A 25895-nucleotide genomic window follows, 5' to 3' on the forward strand; every position below is an offset into this window, starting at 1 on the left:
AGTGTAAGTTTTGAATAATAGGTCCTCTTTAATGTACACATTAATATTTTCTACTTCATTTTGGGCAATCTATAGAAGTCCATTCTCTTATAGTAACTTTTAAATGTTTTCTACTCAACAATATTGCTAATTATTACTCTACTTCATTTCCAGAAATATCAGAGTTTCTTCCAGTATTCTGCAGAGTTTTTCATAAAAATGTTTTGACTGTGCTTTGTGTGTCTTCTTCTTTTTTGTTGATCTGGCAGTGATGTGCTGGGGAACGTGGAGGTGATGCAGTTGGATTTTGAGATGGAGAACTTCACCAGCCTCTCGGTGACCAGGAGGATCAACTGGAACATCGACTACAAGGGACAGAACCCGGTGCCGGACTCGGAAAAGGTCGTGACGGAGCTCACGGTGGTGCAGCGGGACATTCAGGCCATCATCCCTCTGGCCATGGTGAGTAGGATTTTTTTTTTTTAAACACTTGAAACAAGGTATGGAACTGGATTTTTATGATTATTCCCTTCATAAAGTTCAGAAAACTGAGTGCAGCTATAGGAAAACATTTGATTTCCAAGCTACTTGGTAAATGCATTTCCCAACGGAGAAAAGAAAATCTGTATTTCAAAACTGAAAGTATCTTATTAAGACCCAAGTTGAATTCAGTGAAATGGGATGAAATTTAAAAGCTGGCTGGGTTGACTGTGCATGCCTGACCCCGATAAAATTAGATTGGTAGTTTTTACATAATCCTGCTGAAAGAGACAGAAAAAGCAACCTGCCTGTACAGGTTTAATTTTGAGTTTTTAAAATTTAAAACATATGGCAAAAGGATAACAGATCCCCCCCCCCCCCCCCCCCCCTGTTTTTCATTGAAGCCATTAGCAGACCTGATCTCATCAGCCTTGATCCTTTCATTTTGTTCTCGCAATCCCTTTTACATTTGGGCAGCATGGAGATTATTAAAACATTTGCTTTTGATGATATCAAGGTATGGTGTTAATTTAAGGGTAATACATTGGCATTTTAATATTAATTTTTAATGCCTTATTTCTTACTTAACCTAAAACATTAAGTTATTTTTCCGTTTCCAGCCATGTTTTGGTTTTTTCTGCTCTTAGCAACCTATGGGAAACAGTAAAGGTATCGTATAGTTACCTGATTCATGCAGCAAAATTACTGTGTAAACTGCAGCCAGTCTTACTGTTACCTGTAATTATTCTGCAAATTACAGCTGCTTGGTGAACACTGATCCTACAGGAGGGATACACTAATATTAACAAAGACCTAAAGTGTGTTTTACAACCCAAACTATGGTGGTGCTGTTTTCTTTCCCTTCCAAAACACTCAACAGAGAATTACGGGGCATCTGAAAACCTAATGGATCCTGTTTTCATTCTGCACAGAAAAATCCTTAATATTCATTGAAATGAATGTTTCTACATCAAAGTGTTTATAAAAATGCGGGTCCAAAGCAGCCATATAAATTTTCTTTTCATAATTTTTTTCATTAACTAAATTGAAAACAATTTAAACACAAATTACCAGTGTTATACAGTTTTAAACATGAAGGTTTAAAACTGTATAACACATTAATTGCATATTAATTACACATTATTATTTATTTATAATTGCATATTAGATATCATTGTGCAATTAATATGTAAAACATTTATGCTGTTTTACATATTAATTGCATATTTAATCAATATTTTAATATTAATATTAATTTAATAAAATAATATTAATGGCCTATTTAATCAAATTTATCATACAGAATCTCTACCACTTCAGTTGCTCCTTAATCCAGCCATATTGTTAAAATATATTTCTCTAAACTTGATGTTGGAAAGTAAGAAAGTCTAAATTTCAGACTGAAAATTGACTCATTAAGACTTCATTTACTTTTGCCAGCAAACTATTGAGAAAAGCTTTTGAAACTTTTGGGAATTCCATTAAATCATAAGGAAAATGTATGCAAACTCCTGGATTTGAAGAAGCTAAAAAAAATCATTATTGTTTCTAGTTCTCAGGGAGGTTGTCTTTTTACAGTGCATGAAGACTTCAGGCTTAACTGTATTTCATTTAATTAAATCGAAACAGGGAAATAAAATAAACAACAAAATGTGAAAGGCTTTGGTTGTTTCTGCAGTTTTCCGAGGGTGAAATGATGAAACATAATAGTAATCAACACCTACGCTGATGACATGATGATAATTATGAGCCAACAAGTCCAAGTGTCCCCTGTATTTTCCTGGCTCCAGGTAGTAATTACTGAAGGCAGTAAACAGATTAAGAAAACAAAAGGACATTAATCAAGCCAGAGACGTCGGGAGCGTCAGACTCCCCTCTGCCTTTTGCCCTAATCATCATGGATTTAAATTATTGCTTTTGGCTGTAATGACATTTTACTGCACTTGATAAATTATTGTGAGGATTAGACGCTTGTGTATAGTCGGGTTTCCTCCAGAGCACTTAGGTTTGGACAAAGATCATCTCTGTAGACTGAGACTTCTCAGCAGGAGTGTTGAATTGATATGCAGCAACATAAATAATGCTAACAGTTTATTTGTGCGTAGCTGCAGTTCTTAAGGCCTAGTGCTGGGCTTGTCAGCGAGATAACTCCCAGTTGCCTGGTATTTGTTTGCATAATGAGATCTGCTCTGCATATGAAGCTCCATTAAATATACTTGAGCTCCAGTTATGATGTTGTGGATGGCCCATCTGCTGTAACATAAGGCTCACTTAAAGTCTCTTGTCCTCCCTTGACACTCGGGATTTGCATGCATATTGTGCCCAGATGTGTTGAGCAGCGCTGCAGAATGAGAAGAGATGGGTGCTTCTACCACTTTGTCTTGTAAAACAACTTCAGCTCCTGTCAGACTCTTGTTTTTGTTTCATAATTAGAAATGTTAGCACAGTTTTCAGTTCATGAGTTCAGCTCACACTTTCGAGAACCTCACACAGTTCTTGAAGTCTCATCATTTAACCTCAACATTGCGGGTGAAAGATTTGCGCCAAATATCTGCTGGAAATAAGATAAAATATTACAATCTTGCAATTTGAAGAAAGTTATTTGAATTTCTTACATAATGTGTGATAGTTTCCACACTGAGGCAATTTACCCACGTTTTGGTGGGTAATTTGATGGAATCTGTATTGAATTTCAAAAACAATAAATCTCAACATAAAAAAATAACATTTCTCTCCCATTTACTCAGTTCATTACAGCCCCTAACCTAAAGTCCAGTTCAAGTAAAAATCAAACCAAACATCTCTTTTGCCTTTTTAAGCACCGTTTTATATGTATGGCTGAGTCCTGTTGGTTTGCATCGTGGCTTAATCTTCAGATGCAGCATCTTTTGTTGAATATCTTGAAAAAGCAGCTTTAGCTGAGAAGAATTGTCGACGTCCCGATGAGAAGCAACTGGTTTGCCAGTTTCCAGTGATGTGCAAACATCTTGAGACCTCGTTCACGTTTTGCTGTTCATAGCAATCAGCAAGACTTTCATGTAATCTTTTAAAAGGTCCTTTCTGAAGTTTTCATTTGAACTTTGGCTTCTTTGCGTTTTTGAACTTTTATAGTTTTGATCTTTTTATATCAGACATTTTTGTTCTGGTACAATAATTAGCTGTCACCACATCGGTTCATTCAGGCTTTGACAACCAATAATTAAAAGTAATTTTCCAACATATAGTCATATTTTACTGCAAGGACAGGTGTTTTTATGGCTACGAAAAAAATATCAAGAGGTGGATGGATACAGGGTTACCTGATTGTTTTCAGAATCTTTGCTCTTTTAGGCCCTTTAAGTTTGATGTGTGAATCATTTTTGCAAATAAAAATCCAAGTAGCAGGATGTGAAACGGCTCATACAGCTGCAAGTGTTATTGGGTTTTGTTTCTAAAGACTAAAATCTCCTCCTAATGAATCTTCTTCAGGAAAACAAAACATTTCATGATTCTGAAGTTTGACCTTTTTCTTATTTTTTGGGGCTTTCATCAAACGCACACATGTGATAACGACACAAAAATCTTTTATTCAAACTGAATTTTAGAGGATGAGTAATTATTCTGTATTACACTCACTAGCTGTGTTACCATTAACCATATAAATGTGTAATTTATAAGTAAGTTTGTAATTTGTAAGTTTTTTTATTAATAAAAACATTGGCGCTAGGATGAGGTGGCTTTTTCTGGCCGTAAATTGGTTTATTTTTGTAAAACTGCAGTAGAAACACTTTTTCACATTACATAACATCTCGTCATGAACAACTTGTAATGCTGAAAAACAAAAGCCATGTTTTTTAATGACTTATCACATGAACAAATGTATTCATGTGATTTTTATTGCGTTTCTTATTTAACATAAATACTGCAATTGTAAAATTTAAATTTTTTTATTTGTTACACTGGTGGAATGTTGTCAGTTTTGCGCATATTGTAATGGAAACACAACTATTGTTACAATTAATTCATTACATTTTGTTTTCTAATTTTAATCTTGCTTAAAATCAGTCTTCTTGCTCCTTATTTAAGAGAAACGTTTTGAAAACTACCCTAAGCATTTCTGCTTTTGCGCCCAAAAGGCTAGCAACAGTCCTAGATATCGTCATCGCAATATTTCTAAAACGGCTCACTACAGTAATCCTGTCATAAGACAAAAATGCAAAAAAATTGTTTGTCTCAAGAAGTTGGATTCACTTTCAGGACAGAAACATTGATTAAACATGCTCCTTCTAGGCAAAATCTGAAATAAAGTGAGGATTTTACTCTGTTACACAAAATATGATCAAAGATGTGACTTTGTTAGTTTCCAGGTGTCACTTTTGAACAGCTTACAGAGAAAGATCTCCAACATGTTTCTGTTTTTATTTAGCTTTTCACAAGAGCCAAGTCTGGTGTACTGATGTGAGAGTGTAAAGTGTTGATTTCCCTTTTTTTCCATGATCAGTCGACAGTTTCATCTGAACAACATTTTTTTAAAAATATATGGACCATAACAAAATATTCAGCGTTGCCCAAAACTGTCATAAATGTGTCAGTTTTTAATGGGAGATAAAGGCGGTTTTATACATGAATAGAAAGGAGAATAAAATGATTTTATCTTTTTATGATGAAAAAAGATGAAATCTTAATTCATCATAAAAAAGAATGGTGGAATTTTATGCCACCATTCAGCAGGTTTTCTCTGGGTTTTCATCAAGTTTTAGGCTTTTCATTTTTCTGTTATCTCATTGAAAAGTATTTGGCGACAAAGAAAAAACAAAAAAGAATGAAAAGTTAGAAATTTCTTTTTTTGTTTTGAAGCAGATTGGAAAATGAACCCGGCCCTTTAAAGAGAAACGTTGTCTGTGTTGGTGTGAGACCATCCATCATATATATCATAAGTGACTATCTGAGAAAACATTTTAACAAACATGAAATTCTTTCCAGCCTTTTGAAAAGCAAAGTTTTCTCTGCCCAAGTTAAAACTTACAACCTTTACAAATAACTTTGTTTCTGAGATCTTTTTCGGTTTTGTTGGGGTACAGTGGCTTACTGCTTATGAATTCACCCAACCGGCGTCTAAAGAGGCTGAACTCTGCGTGTATCATTGTTCTCCTTATGTTCCTGCTAAATATTGGTCCTTGTAAGTCTGCAGAGTTTTCTACTGCTTGGTTTTCACAACCCTCAGCTTTGGATGTTCCCTTCTTTATTTTTTAAACATGAAAATACCGCAGCCAGGTTTGTGTTTGGAGCATCATCACTGCATGGTTAAATCGGCTGCTATCAGCACAAAACACCTGACTTGGTTTTCTGCTTTGAAGAGAGAAAAAAATCCAAACAAGAAGGAGGCTGGTGAATGGTGCATCACATGGGGTAGTGGCAATGCTTAACGTTAAGACATCTACCCAATGTTTAGAATTTTTTTATTTATTTTTTATTCATTGTTTCTCAGGCTGGAGAAGACAAAGCCATAAATTATATGCTAATATATGTCAGCCTTCATTCATAGACACACACAAACACGTCAGTGAAATGTACAGTTGAAGATTTAATGTCTGACTAAAATATTTTGCCTCAGTACCCATCAAACAAAGAGCCAGAGGCCAGATGGAGCTGCTCGGTAATGGATTTCATTAAATACGGGGGCAATAACTGCAAGTAAATGACTCTTATCTCTGGGCAGAGTTTAGACAAAACAGAAAGTTTTCGCAGAGAAACTGACTCCGTTCTGCACAATATCTTCCAACAGGACAGAGGTTTGAAACTAATCTTCTGTAAAGGCTTGAAAACAGATTAATGTATAAATGGTGTAAAATACTTTAAATGTTTTCAGGTTTAGTCTAGAGTAAATAATTGAAGAAAGGTACAAATTTGGCCTTTCAGCAATGACATTTGATGTACACTGACACTTTTTCTGTCATTTCTCAAGAAGAAAATCATTTTTTTGTCTTAAAATATTTTTGGTGTAACTTTTTGCTGGGAAGGGATAAAATGCCACCAGCAGGAACAAATGTGGCCCCTGAGGTACAAAGCTAGGAAACCCCAGCTCTGTATAGTTAAAGACACTGAAGCAGCCAAGCTTAAATTAGTTCAGAACAGTATGTACCAAAACAACAAAGCCCGTTTTTGTACCTGCCAGGAATCTGTCTGCCTTTTGCAGACATGGTAATTACTGAAATGATAACTCTGTGCAGTGATGACTGTTTTTTTCAGGTAAGCATAATTAGAGTTCCCATAGCAGCGTACATTTATGTGCAAAGTGTGCCGTGTGGTGAATTCGCTCCAGATGCCAAGACGGCGAGTGGAGCTTAGGAGGATGATCTCTTTCAATTAGGATTTTACCCCAGAGTCCAGTCTGTTACCCACACAGGATCCACTGTGGAAATTAGACAAATTAAAAAAAAAGAAAGTCAAAAAAGACAAAATCCTTTAATCCAGAAAGAAACTAAAAGATGCAGCTAAAGCTTAAAATTCAACGTAAAGCCCCGTTCTTTAACTCTACTATGTGTTGGACACTTTTCTTAACATAAGAAAGAAGAACCTGCTGACTAATGTTGGACAGTGATCCAGGAAATGCTGAATCAGTAGTTGCTATGGTGACTCGAGGTAACTAAAAGTCACTTCAACAGTGACCTTTAGTGACTAACTCTTCTTCTAGGGGAGTCTGTGAATGTTTATATGCTTAAAACTAAAATGTTTTTGCATTAAATATCATTTTTTTATACATGGTACTCATGTGATGTCACACTTCCGTGAACTTTGTAACCGAAAGCAATCTTGGGAGGCAGATACTATGACAACAATAAACAAACCACAAGCTAAGAACTAGCTTTAGCCTCACTTCCAGCTTATAAATAGTATAAGTACATTACATTGTAATCAAGCAATCAAACATTAACATTTTTGAGTATTTTACCCACCTCTCTGTTATGCTATGATAAATATCAATGATATTTACTATAGTATTTACTGCCGAACTAGCAAAATTAGTTTAGCTAGCTTTCATCTGCAAGGTAAGAAGGACGTCTGCTGTACCTGTACGTTTCTTCATGAACTTACTCTGCCAGTAAATGGAGCAGTTGGAATTGTAATTAAAATGCTATATATATATATATATATATATATATATATATATATATATATATACACACATATAGAGCAGCTGGAGTAGTTTCAACTGGACATTTTTGGCCCATGTTTCAAAACGTTTGGACACCCCTGCTGTAATGTCTACAGACACACCATTACGTATATGTAGTTATGTTTTGCAAACTATAGATTGAAAGTTTACTCCCAGCTTGTAAATCCAACTTTTTACAAATGAATTTGCACATTTTTAGTTTTAAGAAGTGCAAATAAATGCAAATTTATGCTGTTAGACAGAGGTTGCAGCAATCCCAGAGTTGGGTGAGGTCGGCACAATCAACTATGAAGTGGGGGTCAAACAGAAAACCAACAAAAACATCACAAGTGTCGTGTAATGTTTGTTTTGTGTGTTAAATTATAATAAGTGCAGAGCTTGCGTAATTCTCCTCTGACTGCTAAACACTTCTTTGCCTTGCAGTTTAGATTAAGCCCACAAGGGGAGAGATGCTACTGTATGCTCTGCAGACTCATTAAAACTGTAAAATGAGAGCTGCGCTGAAATTTAAATGTACTATTTTTAGTTTTAGGAGACTTTCATGAATTGAGACTGTCTCCTGGGTTTCTCCTTTGCCAAGAATGAGAAAACATATCCCCCCAAAACTCATAAATAAGTAATGTGCATATATGTATAAGTAAATCGGTGAGGATTTAACAAAAGAGGATAATATTCCATTTGTAGCAGTATTTATTCAGGGTTGTCAGTCAACAGAAGGAAAACATTTATTTAAAATAAATATACCAAAGGTGATTTAAAAATAAAAAGTGTCATTCTTCCTGCAAAGATCATTAATTGACCGACAGATGTCTGGATGTTTATCTGATCTCAATTCATTTAGTATAAAAAATGTCTGCAGGTGCTCAGAGTTTTTAATAGTTTGGGTCAAATTGTGAGTTTAAATAACTGCAACAACCTCTAATTCTCCATTGTACAGACACTTCATGAAAATGTACTCTCAGTCTAGCTAGCTGAGATTGTGTATTGGATGAATTTTTAAAAACTCCATTCTGCTCTTCTTTGCTCTTGAATGAAACTATTCTACTTATGGTTTCTCTTAGAAAATGGCTGCTGTTGTTTTCTTCGGTTTACACAAAAATCAGTTTACGAAGAACGAAAACCTTTACTGAATGGGCAGAACAAAATATACCATATGAAGGAAAAGGAAGCATTACTGAAACGCCTCATAAAGCATTTTCATTCGTGTTACGACAATACGAAGCTTCTTAAAGTGCTATAACTCCAATCATATAAAGGTTAGATGCATCACACCCTGCGGTGCACTACTATAAATGTCTATCCTGAATTTTAGACCCAATATGGAACCAAAACGACTTTTCTGTATGATTAAAGTAAAGGGTAATGCTTTCCTGTTCTTTCAAATCTCATTTTCTGTTATTTCCACTCACTCATTGGGCGAAAAGTGCCCTTGAATTGAAAATGTCAGTTGATGAAATCCAAGGAAAGATATTTAAGTGCACTGAAATGAGCTGCGGTCTGGCTCTGAGAGCGTCACCTGGACGGCACAGGGGCCGCGATGGTAATGATTTTTAAATGTGGACTTCGCCTACGCTGATGAATTATGGAGGAAAATGCCTCTCACTGTGGCATGAACGCCTGTTTTTTCCCCTTCCCTCCCCACAGGACACAGAGATAATCAACACAGCCATTCTGACCGGACGCACCGTGGCCATTCCCGTCAAAATGGTCTCCATAGAGATGAACGGAGCCGTTGCCGACGTCTCAGCCTTTGTGCAGTGCAAGTCGTCTAATGAAGACATCGTAAAGGTACGGTAAACCACATTTCCTCCATGCCTGTGTCTGTGAGATGTGATTCGGGGCAAATGTAATCCCTTTAGCCCTCCACAGAACCACAGTCACATCATCAGGAAAGCATAAAAAATACATTTCCAGCTGCCCCACATGTGTTTTTGATTTGATTCCTGCCTTGGATGCGATCAGAGGAGGTAGATATGATTCTACATATAAATCGATAACAAAACAAATGAACAGTAAAAGCTCCATGAGATGCTTTTAGAAGTGCCAAACCTGCAGAAACAGTTCCCACCAAGTTTCTAGTTGTTTCTACGGCAGTGGGAAAACAGTGAAGCTTCCAAAATTATATACTTCAATTAAATTGATTAAATTTAGAACTCGACAACTTGTAGGCCACATCTACAACAGCGCATTATGGCCATTGGAGATAGAAAAAGAATGGAGTGCATTTCTGCCAAAATGCCAAAAGATTCAAAAGTTGAAAATTTGCAAGAAAGAATTTGGACGTTTTGAGATTAACCTCAGAAAGTGTCGACAAACACTTGGAAATTTCTGAATTTGAAAAGTTGAGAAATGCCCATGTTTTTCCTAGAACATTTCTGAGATCTCAAATTTTCTGAGTTGCTTCTAGCAAATTAATGACTTTCTAAAACTCAGAAATGTCCATGTTGTTTTCTAGAAATTTTCTGAGCTTAATCTCAGAATTTCTGAGTTTCTTAGCAGAAATGTACTTTTTTTTTTCTACCTTCAACAGCCCTCATACATGAGACAGTGCAATTGTTTTTACACTCCAGTCAACTACAGCTGTAGTTGATAACTTTATAGGGAACATTGTGCTGGTGAGATTAATGAAAGTGGTGGTGTGGAGGGAGATGTGGTTTAGGAGAAAGTAAATGTTGAGTAATGCATGTTAAAACATTCAAATATGCAGCAGTGCGAACACCACCACTTCAGTTGACTCCCGTTTTCAGCTCACCCTTTAAGACCTTTAGGTGACCTTTAAAAACAAAAAATCTAAACCTGAATCTCTGTCCAAAACAACTTTCTATAACCTCAGGAGTTTTCTGGAAAAGTTTCCAAAACTGACAGAAATGGAGATGTTTGCTCAAATCTTTAAGTTTCAGCCTCAAATGCAGATAGATTTTAATTTTGACTCTCCAGTGAGCTGTGGCCCCCACTTTGAAAAACACTGTCCTAAACCCCAACCACTAGATTTTACTGTCATTATTTATTGAGCAAAAATTATAAGCAAATGGAAAAAAAAATCAGCTGTGTGTGGAAAAACAAAGTGTACCTCAAACCCCCCCTATGCAGTGGATCCCTGCTTAATATGTGGTTCAATAGTCATACATTTTTCAGTAAAATTCATCTAGATAATTTATGGAATATTTGCCCATTGGAGAACTTTTTCATAGTGCATATCTAATATATTCAAAAGAAAATGCGGTTTGGGAAGCTGAAATACCAAGATGCAATGCTACTTGACACACCATTGGCTGGCATTTTGCAAAGCAACCAATCCAGGAGCACCATTTATTTCCTGGGCGCAAATTGGCTGAACCCTCAAAAACAAAAATAAATAAGACTATACATGCTAGCTTTTATGGTCTCCATTGTCCGTATTACGATATCTTTGTTGTTTGAACTTTTAAAAAAATAGTTTAACTATTAATAGATTTCAACTATTCGCAAGTGGCTGGAATCACTTCTCCATAGTTTCTAGGAGTTCACAAGAAACCATGTAAAACTCTTGAATTTATACATGGTATTCTTTCTTTATGACTAATTTGTTAGTAACTACCCATCAACAGGATGTTTTGGTGTAGTGATGGTGCACACAGTGCAGGTCAGACATAAAACTGCAGCTGCCAAGACATGCTCTCTTCCTCTGGATGTTCTGGCAAAGAAATATGCATCTGTTGAACCAAAGCTGTTATTTTGTATAAATGTCAAGTGACTGTTTAAGTTAGTGTAGAGTGGTGGAGTCACCATGGAGGAGCAGAACATGTTTCTGTGTTTCTGTGTTTCAGAACCCAGCATGTTTTCGCATAAATTAATTGAATTAAATATTATTATAATTTTTAACTAAATGCTAAATGCTGCCACTGTTGCTGCTGGTTGTTATGGTAATCTGTGGAGCTTACTGCAGGACATCTCATAGCAACCATGTGTCGTTTCTTTCCTGCTGGGTTCATTCCAGCAGCTGCTGCTCCTCTACTTTCTGCCTCTTTGTGTTAAATTTTCACAACAATTGTACACCAATTTCTTTTTTAATTGATTTTAATGACTGTTTGGAGCCAAAAGTAACAACAATATGGATAAATTGTTCATCCCCACAGCCAAACCATCTGCTTCTCCAAAACCATAAGATAGGCAGATGTGTTCATAGTTGTTTTATCTGCAACACTCTCAAAGCTGTCCTGTCACAGACGTGGGAATAACTACTGCCAGGAACGAGAAATCCATTGATTTTCATTTAATGACAAAAACATTCCTTTTTAAGCACAAGATAATGACCAATTCAGTCCATTTGAGCATATTGGAGAATCTGGGTTGATGTTTTCCAATCGATGTTGCATCATAATTACACATTTTCAAACTGTGGCGGTGGAAACTGATGTGGGGGGTTTCACTTTGATTTAAGGGCCGTTTTTGTTCAGTTGGGGTTTAACAAATTCATCTTTTCAGAAGTGACTTCTTCAACTTGAAACATAGAGGATCCACACCACAGACACATACGTCACAGTTGAAACTCTAATGGTCATTAAAACTGAGAATGGCCATTCAAGTGTCCAAATATGTCACTTTTCAAAGTTTCAATGCATGAGACTTGAAACATTACAGTCAGACAAATAATGCATCCATGTACTGATCTGTGCAGTTTTCTCTCCTTTTTGGCAATCATGACTGCCTTTCCTTGCGTTTAGTGTTGATTTTGTTTTTAAGAAACTAACGCTTCAGAAAGCAGTCATTTAGAGATGAAAATACATCACAAACTACCTTTTTTTTGTTTCTTTTTTGGTCTTGTTTGTTTGAGAGCATTTTGGTTCTGCATCACAATAACCTTGTTAAACAGCATTTTTCTCTTTTTTGTAGGCTGTACAATAAAATCTATTCAGTTCAGAAAAGAAAATGTAATTAACCCCAAACAAAACACATCCACTGAAGATTCTCTGGAGGTACAAACAAAAAGGAGCTGGAACCATATTTGTTCGTCTGAAAGAGTGTGTGCATAACTTTAAAAACAAATCATCATTACCTTTAAAAATAAGAGGCATTGTAGAGAAAGCACTGTGTTGCTTTTGTGAAGCTGATTCTGCTTTTAAAAAGTCTAAAATTGCATTATTTATCAGATGCTGTGTGAATACAAACAGCACCATCTCCTCATTATAGTAAAACCTGTTTTTAACGTATGTTTCTGGACAAAAACATGCTTAAAGCATAACTCTAGCGAATTAGGCTACCTTTGAAGCTGCTTGTGAAGGCTTGTAACCACAGTAACTGCACTGACTCACCAGGGTTAGATGATTCTTCCAGCCTTTCACGAGTTTGTGCATTAGAGAGAGACTAGGAGGAGCCAAGTTTAGTTTTTCACAGATTGTCTGCCTCATGTTTTTCAGTCAGGGCCGCAGTGACAGCTGCAGCAAATATGAACAAAAAAAGGTTGTTTTTCAGCTAACTTCTGTCTTTACCAGAGAATCTGACAAGCAGCAAAAAAAAAACATTCCTTTTAAACCTGTTTCTGCTTTATCATGTCTCCAACTCCAGGATCTTATTTAAAGGTTTTGGGACAGTTTGAACACGGGAGCATATATAGAAATGAAATCTGAGCGAGCAGGAGGTCAGAATGTAATCAACTTTAAGTTGTCAGGCTCATTACTGGCTTCCTCTAAGTGAAATCTTTACATTTTAGCCCACTCATTTTTTCCATTTCAAGAATAATGAATCTGTTCTCAGTGATAATTACATGGAGTCAGATTAATAAAAGCTCTCTCCATGGTCGAGCAGCTCCTGAAGGTCGACTGAGGCAGATTTTACAGACCGGGGCCATGACGCCATTAGCTGTTATTGTGTTCTGTCTGCTCTTGCATATGTCCAGTATATTCTCTCTTTTATCTACTGGACCAACTTCTCTTTGTGCTCTTCACATCTTGTACTAGAGTTTGTACCCGTTAATAACTTATATGCTTGGGAGAGAGCAAATTAAATTATAAATGAGGGCCATGCAAGGTTTTTGATCAATGTATCAACTGTACAGACTTGTGTCTTGAAGGTGGGGGTGTTGGGGCTTCAGTTGCACTGCATTGTGTTGTCAATAGAAGAGAGCAGGTGTTGCAGGGGGTTGGCTGGCCTCAGCACGTCATTCATCATTTTTCATGATCCATTAAAGACAAGGCGGCGGGCCGTGTGATATTGAGTGGACTTGCTTCGACGATCCTGCCATTGAACATTCTCGGCTAATTTAAAATGAGCCCTTCAGGCCCAGGAAATACATGAGTCACGACAGTTCAATATAACGATCCTCAGAATGGATAAAAGGGGTTCTGGTGAGGCTGGAGAGACTTGGAACCAACCCATGAAAACTGCTGGGTACTTAAAGGGTTCCTGGAAATAACTAGCAGGGTGCCTATGCGGTCTGCATTGTATTGTGATGTGTGTGTTGATACCCTTAAACTATCATAGATCTGCTCTCCTTGGCAGCCTGTAATTACTCTATAGATCTCTGTAATTTGAGTGAAGAAACCCAGTAACAACCCTGTTGAGGTTTCTACTAGGTACCCTATAAGTATCCTACTGATACTGCCTAGGTACCCTTTAGTACTCTGAAGGCATCCCAATAGAAGAGAGCAGGTACCCTGAAGGTATCATGCAGCAATTCTCATGGGTATCCTTGAATTACCCCACAGATCTCTGTCATTTGATTAAAGAAGCCCTGTAAGTAGCCAGTAGGCATCTGTTAGATACCTATAAGTATTCTAAAGCCCATTCTCCATTGTCAAGTATCACTGTAGCCAGTTAATGTCTGGTTTGGTTCTAGCCAAGTTGGGTGTGTCTCCATTGGCAGTGTGTTCCTCCCTATGTACAGTACAGACCAAAAGTTTGGACACACCTTTTAATTCAATGAGTTTCCTTTATTTTCATGACTATTGACATTGTAGTTTCACACTGAAGGCATCAAAACTATGAATAACACATGTGGAAATATGCACTAAACAAAAAAGTGTAAAACAACTGAAAATACCCCTTATATTCTAGTTTCTTCAAAGTAGCAACCTTTTGCTGTGATTACTGCTTTACACACACTCTGCATTTTCTTGAAAACCTGAAATGGTTTTCACTTCACAGGTCAACCTGCCCTGTCAGGTTAATAAGTTGGATTTCTTGCCTTATAAATAGTCATGAAAATAACGAAAACCTATTGAATTAGAAGGTGTGTCCAAACTTTTGGTCTGTACTGTATGTGTGAATATGGGAAGTAATGTGAGACCGTGGGTGGGCTGTCGACAATCCAATATCATTTTGTGGATATACACCTGGGCAGCCAGTTTCTCCAAAATTCTCTCATTATATTTATTTATCTCACCAATTACTGCATCCTGGTTGTGGACTGAAAATGGTGGTTAAGTTATTGTTGTATCAGGAGTTTGCAAGTACCACCTACACTTATACAGTGACATAAATCTCCCAATTTGTGGTAGATAAATCAATGAATGCAGCTTGTTGCCAATCAAATCGCTTGTGCAGAACACCCAACAAGGTCCAGCTTGTTCAACCCTGAGGTGGTTCCAAACAGCAGAGGAGATTTACATATGTAGACAAGTCTGGCTGGGACTGACTAAGGAAGAATCAGTTAAAGTCGCACCTGTGGGAAAGGGGCTTAAACATATCCTATTAGGTACTCTGTTGATGCCCTGCATGACCTTAGAACTACCATGTAGTGATTGTCTTGGGGACCCTTTGATCACCTCCCAGATCTCATTAAGTTTGTGAAAGAAACCTTATAAGTAAATTTTATGCACATGTTAGGTAAATTCTATGTAGCCTAAATCTATCCCCATAGGTATCCTGAAAGCATCACCCAACTACCCTAACAGGTATGCTTTAATTATGTACCATCTAAAATCTCAAGTACAACTACCCTTACAGACTCAATATGTGTCCAGATACACTCTTTCTAGTTCCGTTGGGATCATATAGGTAACCTGTGAGTTTGCCAGCAAAACCCTTGAGGTACAATGTAAGTACCCTTAGTACCTGATTAGTACCCCATAGGTAGCCTAAAGTCTGTTAGTTACCCAGCAAATTGTCAATATTAATCCTGCAGGCATATACCCTATAGCAGTGTTTCCCAACCCTGGTCCTGAAGGCACACTGCCCTGCATATTTTAGGTGTTTCCTTGCTTCATCCCACTTTATTTCAATTGACTGGTGTTTGTTGAACTGCGAATCAGCTGAATCAGGTGTTTTACACCAGGGAAACATCTAAAACATCCAGGGCATTGTGCCTTGAAAACCAGGTTTGGGAGACACTACCCTATATGGTAACCTGTAAATACCCTGGAAGTACTCTGAAGTAAAGTGTAGATACCTGGTCATGACTGGACTGCATTCTTTACAAAGGTCCTTAGCTCAAACACTTTAACAAAAACTACAACAGGCTTCCACTGTTAGTATAACCTTATTTCAAACCTCTTGCTCTCATTTGGATATTTGCCAACCCACTGGCTGTTGTATTTTTTCCCTTCAAACTCTGGGAGTAAAAATAGGTGGGAGGCTGTCATTTTTCTTTACTGTCGCTTTTATTTATTTAGTTCTTTCTTCTCTGGAAATAACTAAGCTCCAGTGTGCATGTAGAGCCTGTAGCAGATAAGCCAGTTTTTGTGTGTGTGTGAACCTGTGTGTGTTCGTGCACGGCTGCTGTAGAAGGTGCAACGACCAAAGAGGAAAAAGCGTGACAGCATTTCAGGGGGTAGGGAGGATTTGCTGGCCGTGGTGGACAACTCCGACCGTCCCCCACTGATCATTGTCTCCTGTGGGGATGTGACTCACGTAACCCCATCTGAAGCCAGAGATAAGGCCCTGTGTTTGCACATCACATCACACGCCTGTGTTCATCCTGCATGCCTACAGTGCCCTGCATGTTTTTCTCCTCCATGTTAGTGTGACACATTTACCTTTGGTAGTACCATGAATTTAGCGTGGACAGTAGTTCGAGGTCTCAGATTAAGGCCATGTTGATATTTAATAATTACTGTGAGAACTGGAGCACACTTGGACATTTACAATCTCTGGAATCTAAAGCTAATGTGTCCTGATGCTAAAGTACTTGCAGAAGTTAGAGAAAAAAATTCGTGTGGCCTCATGAAGTGATGATTGTTCCTTATTACATCTAAACAAACGACTTTAAATTCAAAGATCACCTGAACAACGGATCATTTTCATCCTCAATAATACCATCAGCAGGCTAATGGGGGCTGCTTCATTTAGCTAACCGAGCTAAATGAACTCGCTGACAGTTCCGCTCCGCAAGCAAACACATAATATTCATCACATAGAGAAAAAAAATGGCAAAACAACCACAAGACACGGTCCCTGCAGTGCTAACCATATGTCAGCTCTGTCTGCGCCGAAACGCATGCATTATCCCTAAATGACGACGCCATTTGTTAAAATGTCAGAGCAATTAATTTAGTTCAACATTTAATTTTAAAACAAAATCTGGGAGGATTTCTGTTGCACTGGTGCCAAACAGGATGGCTCCAGTTGTTTTGGGTTTTTTTACCCATTTTTTGCTCTTGTTGTTTGACAAACAATAAAGACAATCGAAGTGGAGCATGCTACACACAAAGACAAATGAGGCATAAATTACTAGGTGGTTTTGAACTTTTTTCAGTGCTATAAGAAGCATTTAATCTTCAAAACTTTAAGGTTTTGATTGTTGATTATTGATCATTTTAATAGAAATAGGCAGCACTGAAGCTACAGTGGTTTGCAATGTTTCCTCACGGCAAGGTTTGCAGGCATCTATCGATGTGGAGTTTGTGTTTCTCCTTGTGCATATTCCAAATACATGTATTTAATGTTAATCTGAAACTATAAATTGGTCTTAGAAGTTTAGCCCTCTGGTCCTTGAGTGTCTGCTGCTGGATTCTGGGGTATCTGAGTGGCTTTTCAGCACTATCCAATACAAGGATTGGAGAGGACTGTCCAAGAACTGTGTCTGTGTTTTGGTCAAAATCAGGCTTCTTCCAGTGCACACTGGACTCTGCCCATTTGTGGTTTTCATATTCATGACTTTAGTTCATATTTTCTTTACTGAACAATCCTAACAGTTCATTTAATGGCAGAATACTAGCATCACACTGCAGTTTCTGCAAGATGTGGGTGACCTAACTTACATGGCATCATCAGCGGTGCTGTAAGAGAGCTCTCATTAGGGTAAAATCACTGAAAGGACAGAAGCTGCTGCCTTTATTTGGGAAATTAGTTCAGTTAATGTCACGGAATAAATGTGTGAAATGCCCTTCGGTGTTTTCACCTTCACATTAACCCGACCGGTCCTCGATTCGGTGCTCCGAGATCAGCTACGGATCCGAGGCGGCGCTCCGACGATCCGTCTCCACCCAGGCAATCTGCCGGCACCACGGAGGATGCCACAGAGCATTAGCAGCCGTGTGACGGCATGTGGCGGCTCAGAGTGTGAAAGCCCTCCTCAGCAAGCCCCCGCAGGACCACTGATACCCAGAGTCGCTAACAGCTTTTGACTTGCAATTAGCCGGCCAAGTTTATCAGCGGCTGTAGCTGCAGGAGCTGAAGGGCTGCCGGAGCTCTCTGGGAACGTTTTTTTTTTTTTTTTTGGGGCAGTCGGTGGGTACGCGCCAGGCTCATGCTGTCAGCACTCTCTACTGTGATTAATCATAGCTGGCTGGGGGTCATAGTGCTGAGTTTTCTGTTTATCTTGTAACTCTGCTCATATATATCAGTAGGTCTTGTTATTTTTGCCACCTCAGAAAATACAGCTTCCAATTCCCACCATAAAGAGAGAAATTTTAACACTAGCTTAACATGATTGGGACTTTTTATATATAAAAAAAATGCATATATTTACACATCCGCACTGGGTGTTTGGTATAAGGGGACCCATTATGTAAAATTCACATATTGTACATTTTTGTACTTCCATTTGGGTTTTTTGCTTCTAGAAACTGTCTAATCGATAAAAAAGTAAAAATAAATCAGCAGTCTTTGTGAAAAAGTTTTTTTTGGTGTTTGGTGAGCTGTTTCAAAAACTTTCCTGGAAAAGAAAAGTGTTTTATTCTTGACTTACCATCCAAGAACCACTTGCTACATTCTTGTTGTGCTGGAGGCTCCACGTCTGCTTTCCAAAGATGTACAGTTCTCTAATTGTGCATCTGTTTGCAGCTATTTTCACTACAAGTGCTAGTGTTGGGTTGGTGGAGACGTGGCAGCAGCAGTTTATCTGGATTCAAAGTGACAAAGTCTTAAGCAGCTCATTCTGAAAGGAGTTCAAACTAGACAGAACTGACCAGACTGAAATCTGATTATCTATGAATGATTTTGTGCAACTCTTAACATCCTATTTCAAATATGTCACATTTTCTTGGAGAATACATGGTTTTTACAAAAAAAAAGATAAAAAAATGGCATACATGCCAAGATAAGAAACCTTGCAAAACTATCTTTGGTAAGCAGTTGGTGCCTCCATGTTAAACTATTTGAAATTTCACCCATAAAGTAAAATAGAAATGTTATTTCAAAAGCCCTGAAAAGATCAATAACCCAACTTTATATGGATTAAGTTTATCCACAGGTTATGAGACAGATTTGATGTTATAAGACCGCCATGATTGGTTAGTTTATAGATATTAAAGTCATATCTATGAAATTTGAAGTTTGTCTTTAAATTCAGTAAAAAAAAAAAGTTGCATCAGCTGAACCAAAGAGAGGAACCTTGTCATCTTCCCAAGGCCTTCCACTCCAGCTGCGGCGTTTGCATGTGGGAAATTATATTACCCAGACCTCTTCCCAGTTATGATGAATCCCCAGCCCTGAGAAGACTGGCCAGGCCGACCTCCATTCGCCGCAGATTAGATCCTCTGATTACAATGCCAGCCACCTCCCAACATCTGATAAATCTTTAGCAGGAGCCCAAAAGCAAAGCCCTCCAGCTCCTCTGCAGTTAATAATTTACTGTTAGAGGTGGAGGGGGTATTTATTATAATTTAAATGAAGCTGTGGAGGGTTTTTGATTTGATGGGAAATCTGAAAAATGGTTTAGAGTTAAATTTAGAAAAGTCGATATATTGAATTCATGCTCTCTGTGCCTCAAATGATATGCCATTACATTAATGTGTCGTGAAAGGTGAAATGTGTGAATATGTTTATTTATGAGCAGGTCTAAGCAAAGTTCATCTTAAATGTCAGAAGAGTGACATGTTTGCCTAAGAGCTTCTCGTGGCATATTACGTGTAATTGTTCATAGACGATTACAGCGACACGGTTCTAGTGTCGGGGACTTGGTGTAAACGCCTAATTTGCTCTGCACAAGCTTAACAAACACTGGAGTTACTTGGAAGCACTAATTTGACTGTATAAAGGATGCAAATGAGATTAGAGAGGAGCCCGCAGCCTGTAAGCATTTTTGTTTGCAGCAGTTGTTGTCGGCTTTGTTCCGCCGAGCCGAGGAAGCCTTCGGTTTCCTCACTGCGGCCCAACACAGCAGCTGATTTCCACCGATTCATTCCAGATTTTCTCTCAATGATGGCAGGCTCCTCGAGTGTCGTGTTGGTCAGAATATAAAAAGCTTCCAAACTCTTGGACCGCAAGTAAAAAATGAGATTTTTCTTTAGTTTTTCGTTTGCACAGGTCATTCAAAAAATAGACTTTTTTATGGTGCGTAAATCCTGTGAAGTCATCTTTTGTCTTAATCTCTGGAAAATGTGCACAGGAAATTCTTCTTTAATGATCTACAGTTGCACTTAAAATGTAACATCTCATTAATTTTAACAACTCAATAAAGTCAAACTCATGGTTTAATTGTACTTAAACTAACATTTTTCAATAATGAAATGTTGTTTTGATTATTATGATTTCAGCTAAATTTCTATAGAAGATCAATAAAAACATTTTATGTTCATGTTATGACTGACAACCATGTGGAAGATTTCTGATTTGATAGTAATAGAACAGACTGTCACTTACCAGGCATTTTTAGTTTCTAGTGCAAATGTCTTAGTACACTTAAAGTAAAACTTCCCTCTTGTTCTTAAATGTAGCTTCCCTGTTAAGAAACATCAATATGTTTGAGTTCTTTCTCACTTTTATTCACTATTCAGTAATTATTACACCCATTTAGCATAAATACTGCCTTATATACTGCAAAAACACAAAATCTTACCAAGTATTTTTGTCTAGTTTCTAGTGCAAATACTGAAGTAAAGTTAAAATAAGGCAAAACTAAATTACATGTTAATGAATAAATACAACTAAAGTAAACTCTGTTTCTAATTAATCTACACGATATTGACCAATCCATACAGGAATAGAAAGTTAAAAGAAATAAAATCTTCACACCTCTGGAGTGCATTTTTTCTTTTCCCTTTCATGGGAAGCAAATGCATGTTCTGTTTCTGCCCAACCTTATGAAGTGTTCTACTGTGATTTGTAGCAGAAACTCCGCGCTGCGCCTTACGTATCATCACAAATCTTTGAGATTCTCCCCACGGCCGATGTGACCATTACCATACAGATGGCCTCTGATGGCTGACCGTGATCTCTTCCAGGTCTCCATGAATTGCGACTACGTGTTCGTCAACGGCAAGGAGACGCGGGGCTCCATGAACGCCCGAGTCATCTTCAGCTACGAGCACCTGAGTGCGCCGCTGGAGCTCACCGTCTGGGTGCCCAAGCTCCCCCTGCAGGTGGAGCTCACCGACAACACTCTGAGCTTCATCAAAGGCTGGAGGGTCCCCATTCTGCCTGACAGAAGGTGAGGCTGGGCTACACACACACACACACACACACACACACACCCTCTCGCTCACCAGTGAGAGTTCAGTCTCTTCTCTCTTCTCCAAGTCATGTTCCTGGGGTTCAGGGCGCAGAACCTACTTTGGTGAAAGTTTAGTTTTCAGAGATGGATCCCCATTCACCCTATTCATGTCTTCTTTAAAAAATGAAAAATTGATAAGTGTTAGTAGATGAAGTCATGTCAAAACTTTCATACCATTGCATCATGTTGCATCCGGCCCTTTACGTTCCTTTAACTTCCCTCTTGTTCTTTCTACTGACATTCTCTCTGTCTTTATCTGGTTGAATCCTAAATGCAGCTCTACTCATTCATATTTGCCAGTTTTATTTTCACTAAGTTTAAGAAAAATATACATGCCTGATTAAAATTCAATATTACAAGCCAATTTCCATCATCTTATTAAAAGAGTTGAAACTAAAACTGACACAGTGCTTGACTAAAAGAGAGGGCAGCTCAGTGAGGGTGTTTCCACTCCAGTAGACTCTGTGATTGGGGGCCAAAATTGCAACATTTGTTACATTTTTAGCTGCTGTAGTTCTCTTTCACACTGCACTGTGTCAAAAGATACAAACTAATTGGAAAAACCTGTTCCCCTTCTGGCTTGCTGTGGAGTTACTCCATGAACCACTAAAGGAACCGACATGAAAACCTCTGAAAAAGACGCTGATTGCAACTTTCCTCTTCATAAAATGTAAACAGACATGGAGTGGCATCAGATTTTAGCAGTTGTAGGATTTCTCTTAAGTCTGGTAAAATACCATGAGCCATTTTTCCTGCTGGTGCTAAACTCTCACGTTTGTTTTGGTTATGTTTACCCAGAATGCCCTGCACTGTAGTCCACTTCCTTGCTTTTGGAGGGGTCTCCGGTCCACTTGGCATTCACATACGCATTCAAATCGAACCAGAGTTCACTTCATGCATGTCTTATTTCAAGTGCAATAAGATATTTGCACTAGGAACTAGACCAACAATACTGTAAAACACTTGCAGCTTTAACTACTGAGGTACTTTCAATCATTAGCCAGTACATAGAGTGAATACTGGCTAATAATAAATGTATTCCACATGTTTACAATTTTGTTTTCAATCATTTCTTTTTAAAAACAAGTGCAGCTTTACTTGCACTTCACATTTATCTTCTACTTTGGGTTTTCTAGCACAAAAATCCATTGAAACTGCTCTTTAAGAAAAGGGTGAAAGAGTTCTATGGGTTTAAGTACTTTAGCAGGGTACTGTATTATAGAGTGATTGTGGCAGTGAGAGTCCAATGAGCATGGACTTTTTTCCAGTCCAGGATAAAGTCGGGAGATAAAAACAGGACCCCTGGAGTCTTAATGCTTGTGGCTGCTCAGCAGGAAATGGCAGAGAAGGTTGAGGTGCCCCAGATAACACCAATATGGAGGAGAAAAGATACAAAAAAGGCAGACTGGAAGGCCAAGTGACACCACTTTGAAAGTTAAAGAATGAAGACTTTGGGCTGATTCATACAAAAATAAATCTTGCACAAAGCTGACAGGATGAATGGCATTTAAAATAAAGCTGGAGGTTCGATTGTGAGTGAACTGAAGAAACAGCTTTTATTTCTCAAAGAAAAAACAGAAAATCAAAAGAACTTTCTGGATTTTGCCTCAAAATTTGAAGCAAAATCATATTGACACCTGCAATCCATGCTGTCCATCAGTCTCAATATTCTAACTTTCAAGCAATAGCTGCCAGCTGTCGTTGTCTGCAGAGCTTGTGCTGTTTATAATCTTTCTGAGAGGCTCATTTATTCTCTTTTTGCAGTGTCAGGGTTTCTGATGGCTACAAAGTGCTGCACGTACAAGTCTGTAACAAGATCAGCCAATCGATGTGGCAGTGAGTGATTATGAGTGGCTCTTAATTTGTGGCAAAAGCCCGAGCACGTAAAAACTTTGTGTGCAGAAATGCAGCCTATTGACCACGCGGACAATGGCCTATATCTCCTTCCCTGTGACTTTGTCGTTTTTCCTATAAATATATGCAATATGAACAGTAGCTTTAGAAGGAGTGGTGCACTGAAGTCAAACAACAGTCTGTTTCAGTACTTTCATTTTCCAGCCGCCTTTGGTACATCACTAACAGTCTGCTGTTAGGCCAACTCTCAGCCAACGGTAGTTTAGTGGCAAGTTAACATAACATTCTGGCTTCTGACTGTTTAAAGGAAACCACAGCACCCATAGATGCGAAACCCTCAAATGCAAAGTCGACCACTGCAGAAGCTGTGCTTTCACTTAACCAGTATACTAACATGCATTAAAACAGCTAGTCTATTGATCCTTTGTAGCTACATCTAATACCGTTGAGACACCATGATGGACGTCAGAAATGAGTTACTGGAGTATTGAATGGAGTGACAGCGATTGTTTGCCTAAGTGTTTCTTGCCAGTATGGTCATGGTAAAAGTTCAACCTGTCAAGCTTCCCATTTTTTGGTGGCATGGACGGTTCTATGGTTTTGAAACATCGAAATTTGGTCCCATTATAGCAAAAACTAAAAGTCACTAATGGTGGCCCAGAGAAAAGCAAATATCTGGACATTTATTTAGTAACTTCAGAAAGTACCTGGATATTAATTGTGTTAAATAGGCGGATTTGCAAAAAATTTTCCTGCTTATTTTCATGAGGAATTATGCAAGAAGTTTATTACCCATGAAATTAGTTCTGAGTTTTCCAAACCAAGCTCTCACAACTGACTCAATCAACAAATACAAAACTAGATCAAAATCTGCTTCCATTTAAACAACACGTCTCGCTAAGCTACAGTTCTTTTAGCTTAGGTGCCACATTAGTTCAGCTCTTACCTGTTGGATATTTTCCCCAAACAAATTTCAGTGTAAAAACATCGCTCAATTTACCTTTAAATATAGTAACAAGTTGGTACCTGCTGCATCAGGCAACTGAAAAACAAAACACGGCACTCAACATGAAAGGACATGTCCAACACTGACGATAGAATATCACTGAAAACATGGAGGCTCCTGTGGGAAGGCCATTCTAGTCGACATCAACGGTTTCATAGTCTGAATGTGCCATCATCAAAAGTGACAGGCAGGCTTTGTGTGCAGTTTCTTTATGTGGCAGAGAAACCCAGAGAAAAGTAAAGGGTACATGTTGGCAGTAAAATCAAATGACAGCAAGCAGGAGAGAAAAGCTTCACCTGTGGTAAGAGGAAATCCCGTGGCTTAGCTGTGTGGCAATCAAAGCAGCCAAAAGAAATGGTTCACTAAAGGCTCCTGATTACTGCTGTCATGAAGGCAGTGAGGAAGTTGGTATGCACAGAAAATGACTTGGAAAAACAGGCCTGGACTGCAGCTGCATCTTTATCCAAAACCTTTTGTGATGTGAAGGATATTGCGGCCAGATTTTTCACAATTAAATTTAAAATAATGTTTTATTTTGAGCAACATAATATCAGACCTAGTCTGATTTAAATGATATAGTGGACAACCTCTGCACACAGTTTACTGTGAATCCAATGTAATCTTTATATGGTGGGTGAAAAATCTAATTGATGGTTAAAATTTGCTGGAGATATTAGCATGCTAAAATTAGGATTAGCATGCTTTGTTGACTCAGGCCACTGTGCTTTTTTGTCAGTTTTTGGTTAAATATAGTTTTACTTCTGTAAACTATGTTTGCTATTTTAGAGGGCATTGTTTTACTGAACTTTATGTCATGGGTGGAACATTTTACTTACAGTTAAGATGCGCTAAATTTAACTGGATGTTTGCGGTCAGATTAGCACGCTTGTTTTTTTTGTTGTTTTTTTTTAATCTGTTTTAAATATAGTACACAACTAATGTGAAAATTTACCTTAAACTTAAATCCAAACACAATTAGTTATTGACTTTAGCTTTTGCATGCTAGTATAAGGATTATTTTTACCCATTTTGAGTGACAGCTCACAAGCTGTGTAAACCGGTTCTGCTGCACCAAAGGATATATTTTTAGTGATCAGTGAATTAAAATTGCCTTGTTTTTAAAAAATAACATATTGGAGATTAATACAGGAGTGTAATCGTATAAGTCTTTGTCTGGACTCAGTTTTAGAAATATTAACAATGTCAAAATATCTTTAATTACTACACATTAATTCCCTCTGGATAGTTTTTTGAATATTGTTGCTCTGCAATATGTTTTCCAAGCAGCCAGGCTCATTTATAATTCCTTCATTTCTCCAACTGTTGCCGTAAACAATATTTGTATTCGGGGTTGGGTAGAAATGAAATTGGTCTGTGTTGACGTTCCCTGGCAGCGGCGATGGTAGCCATCCATGTTAGTTCTAATGCCCGTATTAAGCATTTTGTTCTGGAATTGTTTTTGGCTGCTCTGTTTGAAATATTTTAATAAATCAAAGAACCATAATGTAGGACTGCATTCTTCATTAGGAACCTGACTTATAGTCTTCTACTCCCCCTCAGCCCATTTTCTC

At 38.0% G+C, this 25895-nt stretch overlaps 1 protein-coding gene across 2 annotated transcripts in view; it reads left to right on the forward strand.

Annotated features, from left to right (window-relative positions):
* Positions 1–25895, forward strand: part of tmem132e (transmembrane protein 132E) — a 441890-nt gene that overhangs the window by 380801 nt on the left and 35194 nt on the right. For both annotated transcript variants that reach the window (XM_023342404.1, XM_023342403.1), the window contains exons 4-6: positions 249–441; positions 9260–9403; positions 21196–21401. In XM_023342404.1, the coding sequence (XP_023198172.1) occupies positions 249–441; positions 9260–9403; positions 21196–21401 (543 nt within the window). The remainder of the gene's footprint in view (positions 1–248; positions 442–9259; positions 9404–21195; positions 21402–25895) is intronic.

Source organism: Xiphophorus maculatus, chromosome 11 (genome assembly GCF_002775205.1).
Source record: "Xiphophorus maculatus strain JP 163 A chromosome 11, X_maculatus-5.0-male, whole genome shotgun sequence".
NCBI classification, from domain to species: domain Eukaryota; kingdom Metazoa; phylum Chordata; class Actinopteri; order Cyprinodontiformes; family Poeciliidae; genus Xiphophorus; species Xiphophorus maculatus.